Raw genomic sequence first — 14,539 nt, 5'->3', positions numbered from 1 at the left:
TACGTGAGCTACGCGTAGCACTTCGCGAACTGCGTAGTAACATGTTTGCACTGTGCAAGATGTCGTTTTCAATGATTGCACAGTGCGGACAAGCAACCGGCACTGTGCAATCATTGAAAACGGCATCTTGCACAGTGCGAGCTGTAGTTTTCTGCTGCTCGAGTAGATTTTTACTCGAGCGGCAGCTTTCTCAACGCGGACTGGTAGTTTCTCATCGCGAGCGGTGGTGAGCATGCGCGACCACTCGCAATGAGAAACCTGACCTCCTCGCGTTGAGAAACTCGCCGGGAGGTTTATTTTCCACGCTCGTGATCGCCAACTTGATGTTGCTGATCGCGAACGAGGAAAAGTCTCACCGGGATGTCATTTTGCTTGCTCGCGGTCGCCAACTTGTCGTTGAGGACTGCGAGCAAGCAAAAAATGACCGCTGCACTACGCAACACTACGCTACGCGTGTTTGCACTGTGCTACGTGAAATTCGCGCAGTGCGAAGTAGCGCAAACTTCGCAAACTACGGGAGCGTAGCGTAGTGCTTTGCCCAGGCTTACTCCTGGGCTTCTACAACTTCGCCTAGTCCCCACAGCTGCTGCTTCATCCTCACCGTGCTCTAGCAAGAACCTCTGACAAGGGTTGGTATTGTGCTCTAGTACCTCCTGGTCACCTCTGTGTGGTTTGGACTCTGTCCCCTCTGCTTTCAGGTTCTTCTTGTCTGGATTCTATGTCCTTGTTCCACCGGCCTGGCCCACAAGACTCTGTAGCTGCTGTTCTTGCACAAACCTTTATTGTTGTCTATGGGCTGTTCCGGCACCACTACAACCCTATGCACCTGGGTGTAGGTATCCAGGTCCCAGGGGTACCCATGGGTGAGATCGCTCTCCAACCTTCCTTGATCCAAACGGTTTGTTCAGGGTTTATTGGGAAGGGTCCTAGAACTCTAAAAATCCAATTGGGACTTACCTTTGCATTAACCTATGGACATCTGACTCGATGTAACCCCTCTGCACCCATGTGCCCTAGGGTCCCTGCCAACTCACCTTGGGTGGTTCTGTGCTTCTCCTGGGTTCCTCCATCCTTGAGTATAAGTCTTGTTTTGGTAACCTTTTTGCATTCCACTATTTTAATATATGGTTTGCTCCCCCCTCCACTACGACCAGTGGATTTTCCTATGCTACTTGCCAGTTTCTAAAGTTTTTCTTGTGTGTATTTGATATCTCTGGGTAGGGGAGATACCATGCAAGTGACTAGTGGGTGTGAATAAAAGCATTTATATGCTCACCTGGTGTGGTTCTTATGTGTAAGCTTGCTGACTGCCTCTGTGGTACTTGTAATCTATTTACATCCTCCTGAGTAAGCTTAGCTGCTCTCCATGACTACCCTTTGAGAGCTTTAGTTGTCAGGGACATAAACACTATCACTTAGAGTTGCCTGAACTCAGCTCCTCACCATAGGTGGACACCATATGCTGAGCCACCCTCCTACAGCAGTGCCCAGCCCTCATTACACTTAGAAGCACCATTCCTGCAGCACACACAAATGAACCCAATACCAGGACTGCTCCTTCCTTTGTCACCATAGAAAATAGGGAGCTAAACCCCTCATCAGAACATGTTTGGACCCGTGAAAGATTCAGAAGAAGGACCACCCTGCTCTCTGAAGAAGGAAGACTGAACCTGCTTGCTTTGAACCTAGGACCCGCTGACTGAATCCAAAGGTCCATCGGCAGACCTCTATTTCCACTACAGAAACACAACAAGCTTCCAGAGGTCTCCCCGCAACTGTTCAGCTGACCTTCATCAACTGGTCCTGCCTGAGTCCTGCTGCTGGTCACTACTGGAATGACTATTGAACCCCAAGAGGTATCTCCCAGGTCCTAGACCCTTGGCTGGTATCAAAATGTCCTCCTGCTGAACTCTAGGTGTAAATCAAGAAATGTTTGGCTCCTCCCAAAGTGGACGCTTTGTGTCAAACAATAACCACTTGCGATGCCTGCTTGTGCAAATCTCCTGTGAAAACTGCTCATTGCATCAGCCACAATAGTCAACGTCAACAGGGACAGTCTGTGTCAGCCCCAGCATCAAGCTGGTCTTCCTGTCAACAAAAACCACTGGCGCAATCAGCAATGCGAGTCAACTGCAAAGAGTACAGTTTGCATCAGCCCTGACAGTCCCTGCCAGTAGCAGCAAACTGAGTTGACTGCCACTACGAAGCTCCAGCAATGACTGAATCTTTGCGCTACAATAGTGACCATCTGTGACCCCTGACCTGCTCCTTGTGCCAGCATCGGACTCTGTGCAAAACCCACCAATGTGAATCTCCACTTGCAGCTCCTTGCGTGGACTCTTGAGAAAGTAAACTCTCACTGGGACAAGCCTAGTTCCTGTATTGGACCTGCACTCCATTGCGGTTGGCCTGAAATTATGAGTTTGTGCTGTGGTTCAGCGCACCCAGATAGCCATGACTGGTGCTTTGTGCTTTTGAGGGGTATTGTCACCTAGAACTTAAAAAAGGAGTTACTCCAGTCCTACAATTGAATTTCTGTTGTTTTTTGACATACTTTATATTAAAATTCACTCACTTTTTCTAAATTGGGTTTGGATTTTTCTTGTGTTTCCTGTTTAATACTGTTGAATTGCTGCATAAATACTTCACACATTGCCTCCAAGTTAAGCCAGACTGCTTTGTGCCAAGTTACCAGAGGGTTGAGCACAAGTTTATTCACTAGCTTTTGCAGTCCAATCTGAAGAGGAGTGTGTTTATTAATTGAGTGGGGCTCCCACCCGCTCAACTAACCCAATTTCTTACAGAGGAATTTAGAGACAGACATGGACCCCCCCCCCCCATCAATAGAGTATAGGCCTATTTATGATTTTGACAGTCCGTAGGACCACCAAACCCATAGTGGTGGTGACCTGCGGTGCAACCGCTGTATTATAACTTTGGCGGTCACACTGCCATTGGACTGCCGCAACTGCCAGGGATCCGTGATCCCTTAGTGTTGGTGCGGCGGTCTGGGGCAGCAATATGCTGGTGATGCCACTGGGGCACTACCAAGCATATAATGACTTTCCCGACCTCCACACTTTTCATGGCGGTGATCTCGCCATGAAAAGTTTGGTGGTCAAGAAAGTAGGGGGGCCCTGTAGGGCCCCTGGTGCTTCTGTGCATGCAGGGGGGCAAATAGTGTGCCCCTGTGTGCATGCAGATATGAGTCTTTGAACTGCACACCTGCAGGAATTCCATGCCGCCTGCCTGCCAGACCATGAAATAACTCGTAATCTGGTGGGTGGGCTGCTGTTGAGTTTGGCGGTCTTGGAGTGGAGCGCTGGTGTGGCAGCCCGCTCCAAGGCCCCGAACTAATACTCAGGCCCTATGCCTCTTGCTATCCAAAAACTGCCTTCTAAAGTTACAACAAGAAGAAAGGGACTCAAAACTACAGTAAATTACTCTACCTCAGAGCTGAATAATTCCACTACCACACACGGCCAACCACTGGTATTGCAATACCCTCCAAGAGAAAATAATGACAATAAGTACCTAAAATAACAAGCATTTCAATGCAAATTGGACTCACATTTGTTAGAGTTAGAGTTATTGGAGTTGTAAATGGCAATGTCTTTTACCTATGTGTTTTGGAGTGGAGTGGATGTATGTGGTGTGTAGTGGAATTCTGTGGGTTGTATTAGAATTGTTAGTTGTTGAAGTTGTGTGTGGTGTAGGATGGATTTGTGTTGTGGAATTATGTGGCATGGTATGCAGTGGAAATATGTGGATAGTATATATGTGGTATTGAGTGTCTTGGAATAATGTTAAGTGTTAGACTGTAATTATGTGGAATGCCATTTTGTGCTATAGAGTGGTATGTTGTGAGGTTTGTTGTGAAGTGTAATTATGGGGTGTTGCTGTTGAATTTTGTGGCATAATGTGGAATTCTGTGGTGTGGATTGGATGTATGTTGGATGTATGTTGTGTAATTGAGTTGTTGAGTTGAAATATGTGGTTTGTTGTCGAATTATGTGGTATGGAATAGAAATGTGTAATGTCGACTTGTATGGCATGGAAGTGTGTGGTGTTGAGTGCAATTATGCTGATCGGAAATATGAGGCATGGTATGGAGTGTATATGTGTGGACTGTGTTAGCAAGTTTAAAAATTATAAAACATAAGTACTAAAAAGGCAGCCTTTCAATGTGCACAAATTTACAAAACCTTATAGTATGCAAAGACTTGATCAAATTTCAAAATGAAAACATACACTGTCAACCCCCTGTTCTACTGTGACTTTAACAGATAAACTCAGGGGCACTTCCCTGAGCATACATAGGTGGAGGGCAGGTTATGGGGAGAGGGTTCTGCCCAGAGAGGATTCTTTAGGTACTTTGAGAAGGAATACAGTCTAAGCACAAAGAAGGAGGAGGACACATTGGCTCACAGAGAGGTCAAATAAGATAAACTAAAGGCCTCATTACGATGTCGGTCAGAAAGCATTCCGACCGACTCCTTGTCGGAATGGTTTCTGACCGAATCAGATTTAGGGAGTCCGACCAACCGATTACAATGCTTCCGAACACCGTTCTGTTGGATTCCCATTGACTTCACTGGGAGCTTGTGCTCTGACCGACAACACAGGCTCCCATTGAAGAAAGGGGTGGGTGCGTAAAACCTTGCACCCTGTGGCAGGCAGTCCATGGTCCCTGCCACCCTGTGCATGGTTGGAAAGAGGGGAGCCATGGGTGCCCCCACAGACCCCAACCGGAGAACTCCGGGTGAAGGGTGGCCTGCTACGAGCCCCCAAAGTTGGTTTCTGACAGACGATCCGTGTAGGACAAACCGATTCTGAAAGGTAGTCCAAATCAAACATCGTAATACGTTGGTCGGAAACACAGTCCGTAGACCGCTACGAGTCGGCTCTGACCGACTCAGTTTCTCCGAATGCCATTCGGAACTGAGTCGGAACCAACTCAGAAAGTCAGAATGGTTTCTGACTATCGTAATCGGTCGAATATGTTTCTGAATAGGACGGAAATGCGGGTTCTGACACAGATTTGGACAAACTGAATGCCGTTCGGAGCCTTTCGATCAACATTGTAATGAGGCCCTAAGAGAAGATACCTTGGCACTTAAACTGTCGTCCCAGACCAGCGAGGTCGAAGACACATCCATGGCAGAAGGTGTGGGTGCTGGAGTGAGATTAAAGGTGTGGGCTGGGTGCCTCCTCCCAATAAGCAGCCCAAGTCTGTTCACACAGTCCCAGCCAGGAAATGCCCTCTGCCCCTGCCCCTGCCCAACAGAAAGGAGAGAGCAGTTCTTCCCCTGCTAACACGTTGGAAACTGCTTTTATTTGGAGGCAGTGCTTAAAATTAAGCAAGCATTTGTAAATGCACATTATAAAAACAACCTTAAGGGGCATATCAGCAACAACCGGCGATAATTATCGCTAAGCGCACTTAGCGCTAGGATAATTATCTTCGGCTAAGGTGGATTTTTATCGCTGAGATAGCGTGCTATTAGCAACGCTTATCTCAAAAGCGATAATGCCTAACATGAGATTATCGCAGGAAATGTGGAGTTAGCTTGTTGATAGGGCCTCACAAACTTAGCCATAATATCCACCTTCCATAGGATATCATGGCTAAGTCAGTCCTGAAGCAGGCGTAAGGAAAGTAGCGATAACAGGGGTTATCGCTACTTTTCTTGCCACAATGCTTCATAGTGTGGGGCTTGATGATAGGAGAAATGTTGCTTAGCGGCATTTCTCCTGTCATGTCAGGTCAGGAACGCCCACTTTGCATCTCATTAGAGATGCAAAGCTGGGTGTATTCGTGCGCTAATGCAAGGTTTCACGCGTTAGCGTGACCTCGCTAATTAGGCGATAAAATTATCGCCGCTTTTCGGATGAAAACGGCCGCAAACGCGGCGATAATTTTCTATCGCCGCCTTGTAGATATGCCCCTAAATGTTTAAAATGTAATGTTTATAAAGAGAGATGTTGTGATGAACATACATTTGTACTGTTTCTAAGGGAGATAAAAATAGGGAAAATCTTCAGTGATGGTGTTATAAGAAAAATATATGGAGATAGAGGGAAACTCAACAGGACAGAAAGGGAACTTCTTTTGAATTCTTTAATGTTTTATTAAAATTAAAATGAAAAGAAGTAAAAGTATATCTTGTTGATTTGGTGCAACAACATCGACAATCACACAAACTAGAGCTAAACCTCTATTTGACTTATTTTACTAATTGTTACTATGAAACCTATTCTTGTGGTGCTTTCAAGGATTAGATGAAAAGCTAAGAACACTGGCAATTAAGTTACCAATGTCATACGCGCTGTTATCAGACTGGTAGCTAGGAGAAATATAAAATGGCAGGCAATTATGGAAAACTCAAAATATAGGGACATTACAATTAGGTAAACGCAATGACAAAGCCATTATAAACTGTTATATTGAAATTGTGGGCCCTACTCTGAAAAGCAGGCCTACTTACCAAAATAAGGTGACAACAAATTGCAAATATTGTGACAAGAAGTCTATTATGTCTTGTATAATTAGGGGAGAAAGTATCTATTTATGTTTGGTGAGAAAATGTAAATTGTTTATTTTGTAAAGAGAACAAATGACGGGTTTAATCAAGCAAACACATGAACCACTCAAGAAAGCGGGCAGAGAATTAAAGAAAACTGAGATGGCTAATCTAAAGAACATCAATAGATGGGAAAAGAAACATCAAATCATTGATGTTAGCAATAACAAGGAATGATAAATGCATTAGATTTCACCTATGTGAATATTAATATTCTTTTTATTTGCAAGTTTAGGATGAGTGATAATTTCTGGGATTAGGAGCAGAGAGTGTGTAGAAGGAACTAGGCCTGGGCGAAAATTTCGTTCCATTCGCGGAAATTGCGATAATTTGACATTTTCGCGTTCCGCGGAGAGCGCGAAAATGTCCAAATTTCCGGTTTCCGCAGCTTGGCGATAATTTGTTTCTTGCTCGCGCTGTAAAATAATACATTCTTGCGCGCGCGCGATCACCTTACCTGAATCCCTGCGTTCGCCGACAAGTTTTCTTGATCCGGTCGCGTTCTCCATGAGATGTTGTATTGTTTTTAGCCATTTGCGCTGTCTCGCGACAGTTCGCGCCCGCAGTGACGTCATGCGTCGCACAATCACGTCTTTCTTCTCGCGATCATGCACCGCGAGAAGAGTGAAAACAAGATGGCCGCGCCCGCAAGCAACCGCATGGGTAAGTTGGCGAGCCGCGAACACGCAGAAAATACCGCGAACGGGCGGGAAAAAAACTTCCGCATCTTCGCGATATTTCTGCGTGTTTGCGGAGATTTTAAACATTTTCGCGATAATTTGCATAAGTCGGTTTCGCAAATTCCGCCCACCCCTAGAAGGAACACTAAATGGCAGAAAAGTGGCCATGAAGTAGAAGGAGTTACAGATAGGAAAATAGCAAGAGAAAGAGGCCCAATAAAAGAAAACAAGTTAGTGTGGTGGTTGGGGTGGCGTGGGGTTGGATGGTATAGATTGAGGCAGACTGCAATGGGGTAGAGTGTGGTAGATAAGGGTAGATTATGATAGAATAAAACAGATTGGAGGTGGGTAGACTGTAGGAGGGTAGATTGTAGTGGGACAGATTGGGGAAGAGTGAAGTGGGATAGATTGGAGTGGAGTAAATTGGGGTACAGTGGAGTGGGGTATATCAGATTGAGGTAGATTGTGGCAAAATAGAGTGAGCTGAAGTGGGGTTGATTGGGGTGGCTTGGACTGTGGAACAGGAGATAGATTTTGGTTTAGTGGATTGAATTGGAGTGGGGTAGATTGGAGTGAGGCAGATTGGAGTGGGGTAGATTGGAGTGGGTCTGGAGTGGTCTAGGTGCATAGCTTGGAATGGAGTGGTGGGAACTGTGGTAGAATTGAGTCGGGTAGATTGTGTTTGTGTGGAGTTTGGTAAATTGCTGTAGAGTGGAGTGTGATAAAATAGGGTCTAGTGGGGTGTGGTAGACTGTGATCGTTTGGTGTGGGTTAAATTGGTGAATAGTGGAGTGGTGTAGATTGAGGTAGACTGTAGTGAAGTAAAGTGAGGTAGAGTGGAGTAGGTTAGATTGGGATAGTCAAGTGAGGTAGTGAATTATTTAGTGGGGCAGAGAGGAGTGGTTTATAGTGTGGTAGAGAGATGAATATGACAGTGGGGTAGATTGAAGTGGGGTGGCTTCGGATAGATTGTAGTGTATTAGAATGTAGTAAATTGGAGTGGTATAGATTGGAGTGGGGTTGATTGGGTAGAGTTGAGAGTGGTTGATTGGACAGTGTAGTGTGATGTGGTGGAGTGGGTTACAGAGGGTAGATCGTGGTCGGGTGAGGTTAAGTGGGGTTGAGTGGAGTGAGGTGGCTTGGGTAGATTGGCATGTGGTAAATTGCTATGGGGTAGTTTGGAGAGAGTAGAGTGGGTTAGTTTTGAAAGAGTGGAGATGCTAGATTGGGGTAGGGTGGAGTGGGGTATAGAGCTTTTTATGAGGTCAAGGAGTGGAAATACAATTATGAGGAGGTATTACATTTTCCATGGCTTGATTATTTGTGCTCTAAAAAAAGCACTATGGATGGAGCAGCATGCAGTGCGAGTGTGAGGTGGGAAGAAATAATGCCATCACATTGTGAGCAGAGGGCGGCCGTTGATTAAATTTGATGAATCTGTGTTTAGTTCCTGGTCCACAGAAAGGCGGCAACTAACGTTTGACTAGCAGTGGCCAATTAAGGTGGCTGCAAAGAGGAGTGTTGAAGTCAACCAATGGTAAGTAGTGGGAGGGCTCCAGGGCATTTTGTTGTAAATAACAGTATCAGGGCCTTTTAATATGTCATTGATGGTATTATTGTAATGCAGTGGAATGTATTTCAGTGTGTTTTGTGATTGGCTTAATTTTGAGGAAATCTATTTGCTTTAGATTTTTTTCATAAATGCTACTATTCAATTTTGCACAACTATTAATAGTTTTTTATGAATACGATATATACAAAAAAATAAAACGACGCTTAATTTGTTAGTTAAGCAAATGGTTTTGAATGTTGGTTGGACTTCCAAGAACAGCTCCTAAAAGTACATGGTCTCACTTGTTAAGAGTGTGTTAATGATCCATAACCTTTTCCATGACTGTCAGTCCAGCTTCAGATCCAGCTACAGTACCGAGACCGCCCTCGAAGTCTCTGAGACCATCCGTGAATGCGTGGATTCAGGCAATGCAGCCATGCTAGTGCTCGTTGACCAGTCCGCGGCATTCAATTCGGTCTCCCACTCTATCCTTTTAGAAAGATTAAACAATCTGTGGATTCAAGGCACACCCCTGTCTTGCATATGGTCCTATCTGGGCAGTCGGACCCAACAAGTTTTTCTCCCTCCTTTTGTCTCCGACGAAAAACCCTTGCTATGAGGGGTTCCCCAAGGCTCTGCCTTGAGTCCTCTCCGTTTCCGTGTCTACCTCTCCCCCTTGAGGCTTTGATTGAATCCTGCAGGGTGAGGGTGATCTCCTACGCCGATGACACCCAACTGGTGTTCTCCTTTGAAGAACACTCAGAGGCGGCATTCTCTAGTTTTAGACTTTGCCTGAGCAACATCTCGGCATGGATGTCACTGAATACCCTTAAGCTAAACTCGGATAAAACCGAGGTGCTTTTCTTCAACCAAAAAATCTCCCCTCCCCCGTCGCTCTGGTGGCCTCCCGAGATGAACCCCCCTCCCAAACCTGTGGACTCGGCCAGGAACCTTGGCTTCCGGTTTGATAAAGAGCTGTCTTGTAAAACTCAAATTAGACAGGTGTTCTCCTCCTGCTTTGGGAAGCTTCACATGCTTCGTAGATTTCTCCACTTTCTCCCATTGGAGTCCCGCCAGACTATAATCCATGCTTTAATTACCTCCCATCTAGACTACGCCGACAGTCTCTATCTTGGGGCACCTGCCTACTTGATTAGGCTTCTACAGATTGTTCAAAACGCGGCGGACAGAGTAATCTGTAAAATTCCTTTTCGCCACTCGATCTCTCCCCATCTGAGTAAGCTCCACTGGCTTCAAGTGACCAAATGGATTGAATTCAAGGCTCTCACTTTGGCTGTCAAGCCTTTCCAAGGACATGTCCCAGCTTACTTGAGAGTGCGACTTAAGCACTATCAACATAGCCGTACCCTCAGATCCAACCATCTCCTTGCTACCCCCCGTTTTCGCAGGTCTATATTGGGGGGCAGAGCCTTTGCTGTGAGCAGCTCCAAAGTTGGAACGCGCTACCACTTTTCCTCCGCTCCTCTGAGTCGGAACCCATTTTTTTGACTTGCCTTAAAGACCTGGCTGTTCACCTAACCTTAGTCCTCTACTTTGTACCTTTCATCTGCCGACTGTCTCAGCGCTGGGACACCCCAGTTGGGGGTAGCTGTGCTTTTTATAAAATCCTAAAATAAATAACTAAATGGCCGAATGGTCCTGTAGTGTGAAAATATATTAAAGTAAGTTGCCAGAGACTGGGTCTTGGAGGGCAGGGGACACAGCAAACATCAACGTCCATTTCCGTTTCCTTGGAAGAAAGTAGCCACTGCAGGCCAAACCCAGACAGCAAACATCACAGGGGCAGTATTCCTCCTCAGTTTCTCCAGCTCTTCTCCTTGGCAAAAGGTTCCTCTTGATTTCACAGAAGTGATCTAAAGGTCTGGGCCCCTCTTTTTACACAGTAAATCTCGTTGTTCTCTCCTGACTCAAGGATCTGAGCCCAGTCCAAACCAGTTCTGGGGGCACTTTGCAAGTGCACAACAACCTCCATTATCAGTGTAAGCCCTGGCTCCAGACACACCACAGGAAGGTGGAACCATCATTGTGGAAGGCAGGCACAGCCCTATTCAGGTGCAGGTGCTACTCCTCCCACCACTCCAAATGTAGACCAGGCTTTTTCAGCCTAGCGCTGACACATCCAGACTCTCTGGAGCCATTGCACACCCCCAGCCCCTGTCACTCAAAAGCCAGACAGTCAATACACATCCTAGCAGAAGCACACTGGATGGCTAAGCAAGAAAATACCTACTTTCTAAAGTGGTATTTTCAAACATAGAATGTAAAAATCACCCTCACTAAAAGATTCATTTTAACATTCTGAGTTCAGGCATACTAAACTTTATTTTCCTATCTGGTTCCAAGGGGCAGTTATGCTTATAAGATGTTATAAGCAAACCACCTATTCTATCCTATGGCAACAGATAGCCTTACAATAGTGAAAAACTAAATTGGCAGTATTTCACTATCAGGACATGCCACACATATCAGGAAATGTCCTGCCTTTCACATACACTGCACCCTGCCCACAGGGGTACCTTGGGTCTACCTTAGGGGTGACTAACATGTAAGAAAAGGGAAGGTTAGGGCCTGACAAGTGGGTGCACTTGCCAGGTCGACATGGCAGTACTAGACTGCACACAGGCTCCTCAATGGCAGGCCTGAGCTACATTTACAGGCTGCTTATGTGGGTGGCGCAATCAGTGCTGCAAGCCCCCTAGCAGAATTTGATTTACAGGCCCTGGGCACACACAGTGCACTGTACTAGGGACTGGCAAGTAAATCAAATAGCCAATTATGGAAACACCAATCCATAACAACAATTTAACAAAGGGAGCACTTGCACTTTGGCACTGAACAGCAGTGGCAAATTGCCCAAAGCATCTAGACCAGCAAAATAAAGTCCAACACACAGCAAAAATACATTAGGTAAAAATACAGGGGAAACCCACGCCAATGAGGCCAGGTTTAATACTTAGGTTTCAGCCGTTTACAGGCGTCGCACTCCTCGATGTCATGATGCTCTCCTAGGCCACATGCAGATGGAATGGGGATCCGTACCCAACATCTGTCGAGTACAGGTCTTGCACGTCTTGAAACCCGATGGCATAGGCACATCGTTCCCTTACACAAAAGGCGTTGCTAAAATATAACGTGAGGAACCACTTCTCCAGATCTGCATTGTAGCGTGGAAAAGAAGAAACTGACGTCCTCGCACCACGGGGGAATTATATGGCACCGCTGATGTCACATTTGGAGAAAACGTCATTACGGAGCCATATGGCGCCGCCCACTGGCGTGCAGAGGTACTGCTGGAAAAAAATTCTGGATCCAGGCTGACGCCTGGGGAGAATTGAAAGTTAAGGAATCTGCGGCTAGATATGTCTATCAGATAGGAACTTGCATGAGATGAAAGCCTTCTATGGCACCTCCTGATAGGTGAACAATAGGCAGAGGCGTTTGATAACCCATTTCCTCTCCAATGGTTCTTTCAAAGCACTCATCACAATCTTTGACAAGTTATTAAAGCTTTCCAAAAAAACAATGGTTTGATGAGGTGGAGAAATGGTAATGTAACTAATACTCATCCCAGATGGTCTGTGTGAATGTGGATGTAAAGTAAAGTCCTTGCTCAAAGATAACTTCAAGCTAATATTCCAAGGGGAGCCTTGGCCATCCTAGCCACAACGGGGGTAGGAATGTACGTGAAAATACAACCTCCATGAAGGGGCACAATAGAAAGGCTTGTAATCTCTTTACAGCCTTGCATACAAGGGCAGTAGTCACATTCAACTAGTCACAGATTGCTGAGTCCACTGGCAGAAAAACAAAGCATGTCAGCAAAATGTCCTCTAGGACATAATGGCACAGGTTTTCCAAATCAAGCAAATACTTCTGTCTCTACCTGGGACTCATGCAGGGTTCGGAGCCCGGTTTTCTGAGATTGTTCTGATTTACAGCACTCTGAGGAGGCTACAGACAGCAAGTGTCGTGCAATAAGACCTTGATTAGGATAACGGCTGGTCAACTTCATTCATTCACTCACTCACATGTTCATTTACATGAGAGTCTTAATACAATGTTATTATCCTATAAACAGCAGTCTAAACAGTGACTAGGCAGAATTCTTGTAATAAATGTAAAGGATTTTAATTGTATATATGAGTTTTTCATGCATGCATTGAGTTGGTGTACTACTAATATGGAGGTCTTACCTGAAGGTGATGAAACCAGTGCAAATAAAAGGGAAAAGCACCATGCAGATGAAAAGCCAAAAGGGGGAGTGGCTTTCGGACAGCTTCCCGTACCACATCTTGTTCAGATAGTTCTGAAATAAAAGAGATAGCTAAAGAGTAGCAGTTATGGTCATGCTATTACTGAAAACATATGAATAATACATGAAAATGAAGGTACCACATAAAGGCTTGATGGGTAAAGCCTAAGGCATGATGTGGAGGCAAATGTTTGCCATAATGCATCTAATCCCCAAAGTGAAGTTTTGGAACTGGTTGAGCAGCTAACAGGGGTCATGAGGACTTCTCTAGAAGATGAACCAGCATTGAAGGAGGATTGAGAGTGTTTCAGAAGTTCGCAGTGATGGTTAGCCACCCATGGCTTGGATGGCTACATTAAGAGTTAAGCAGAGTATTTAGGGAGTAGGGAAATAACAAGAGAGGTTGAAAGTACACTCAGTGTCAGGAACTCTATACACTCCCTTTCAAAGAACAGCCAAAATGTAGAAAAAACGTGAAGTGGTGTAACACCAAATGAAAGCCCCACAGTCTAAAAGTTTGGAGGAGACCAGAGTATAACACAACCCTCAGTGCCTCTACAACCAACTGAGGGAGCTGTGTCTAGTCAACATTTAAATTATTGATTTACCTTCACTTGTCTGCTGATAAATGTTTTATCTTTAATGGATATTACTTAACAGTAAACATGTCATTCAACTTTATGGCTATACGGATTTGTTTTATTTTTATTTTGATGCATGAAATGGTCAAAAATAGACCATACCTTGATGCTACTGGAAGTAATAAAAGTAACATAGCTTCCAAGAGTTGAGGAGCGGGTGCTAGGCTTCATGTGACTTGGACAAGACTCCCTCCCAGAGGGTTAGGCTCTAGGTGTGCCAATGGGAGCTTTGCCATATTTGTGTCCTACATCACCACACTATTTGCCAGTCTGGCACTATTTCATAAACAGAATAAAGTAATTCATATTAAATGTGTGTACTTTCTCCATTCTACACCTTTAGTAAAACGAACAAGTTCTGCACAAAGTCATGCATATGTTATGATGTGATGAATTTGTTTTTACTGTCAAGAAGACATGCCTTGGCATGGACAATTAACAGATGAAGTGCAGGGGAGCTGGTACAGGGCCAGATATATGAGTGGACCAACACCGAGTGGTTCTTGGTACACACAGTACATTTTCAGTGTATAAGAGGGTGTCCTTGACAGGTCATCTATCAGAAAAGGCACTTCTATGACTTGCGTCCCAGTATGGATTGCAGTATTTATAGAGCAAAGTTCTAATTCAACAAGCATTGTATCATTGCATCCATCATACTGGGTTACATGGTACATGTGGTTGCCTGCAAAGTAACCAAAAGATCATTCATTACAGCAAACTCTGGGAAAAGGCAGAGGCCATAAGGGGGTGAACACAGGCAGTAAGATGATAGTAAAGAGATGTGTTCAGAAATCCCCTGCAGCACT

General features: G+C 45.1%; 1 protein-coding gene across 1 annotated transcript in view; it reads right to left on the bottom strand.

The window, feature by feature from the left end:
* Positions 1-14,539, bottom strand: part of LOC146808477 (transient receptor potential cation channel subfamily M member 2-like) — a 1,642,641-nt gene that overhangs the window by 640,989 nt on the left and 987,113 nt on the right. Inside the window, exon 16 of the mRNA XM_085623575.1 lies at positions 13,031-13,143. Coding sequence (XP_085479701.1) covers positions 13,031-13,143 — 113 coding nt within the window. The remainder of the gene's footprint in view (positions 1-13,030; positions 13,144-14,539) is intronic.

This window comes from Triturus cristatus, chromosome 8, assembly GCF_964204655.1.
Source record: "Triturus cristatus chromosome 8, aTriCri1.1, whole genome shotgun sequence".
Lineage (NCBI taxonomy): Eukaryota > Metazoa > Chordata > Amphibia > Caudata > Salamandridae > Triturus > Triturus cristatus.
The sequence above is the reverse complement of the archived record's forward strand: the minus strand, read 5'-3'. Positions and strand labels throughout refer to the sequence as shown.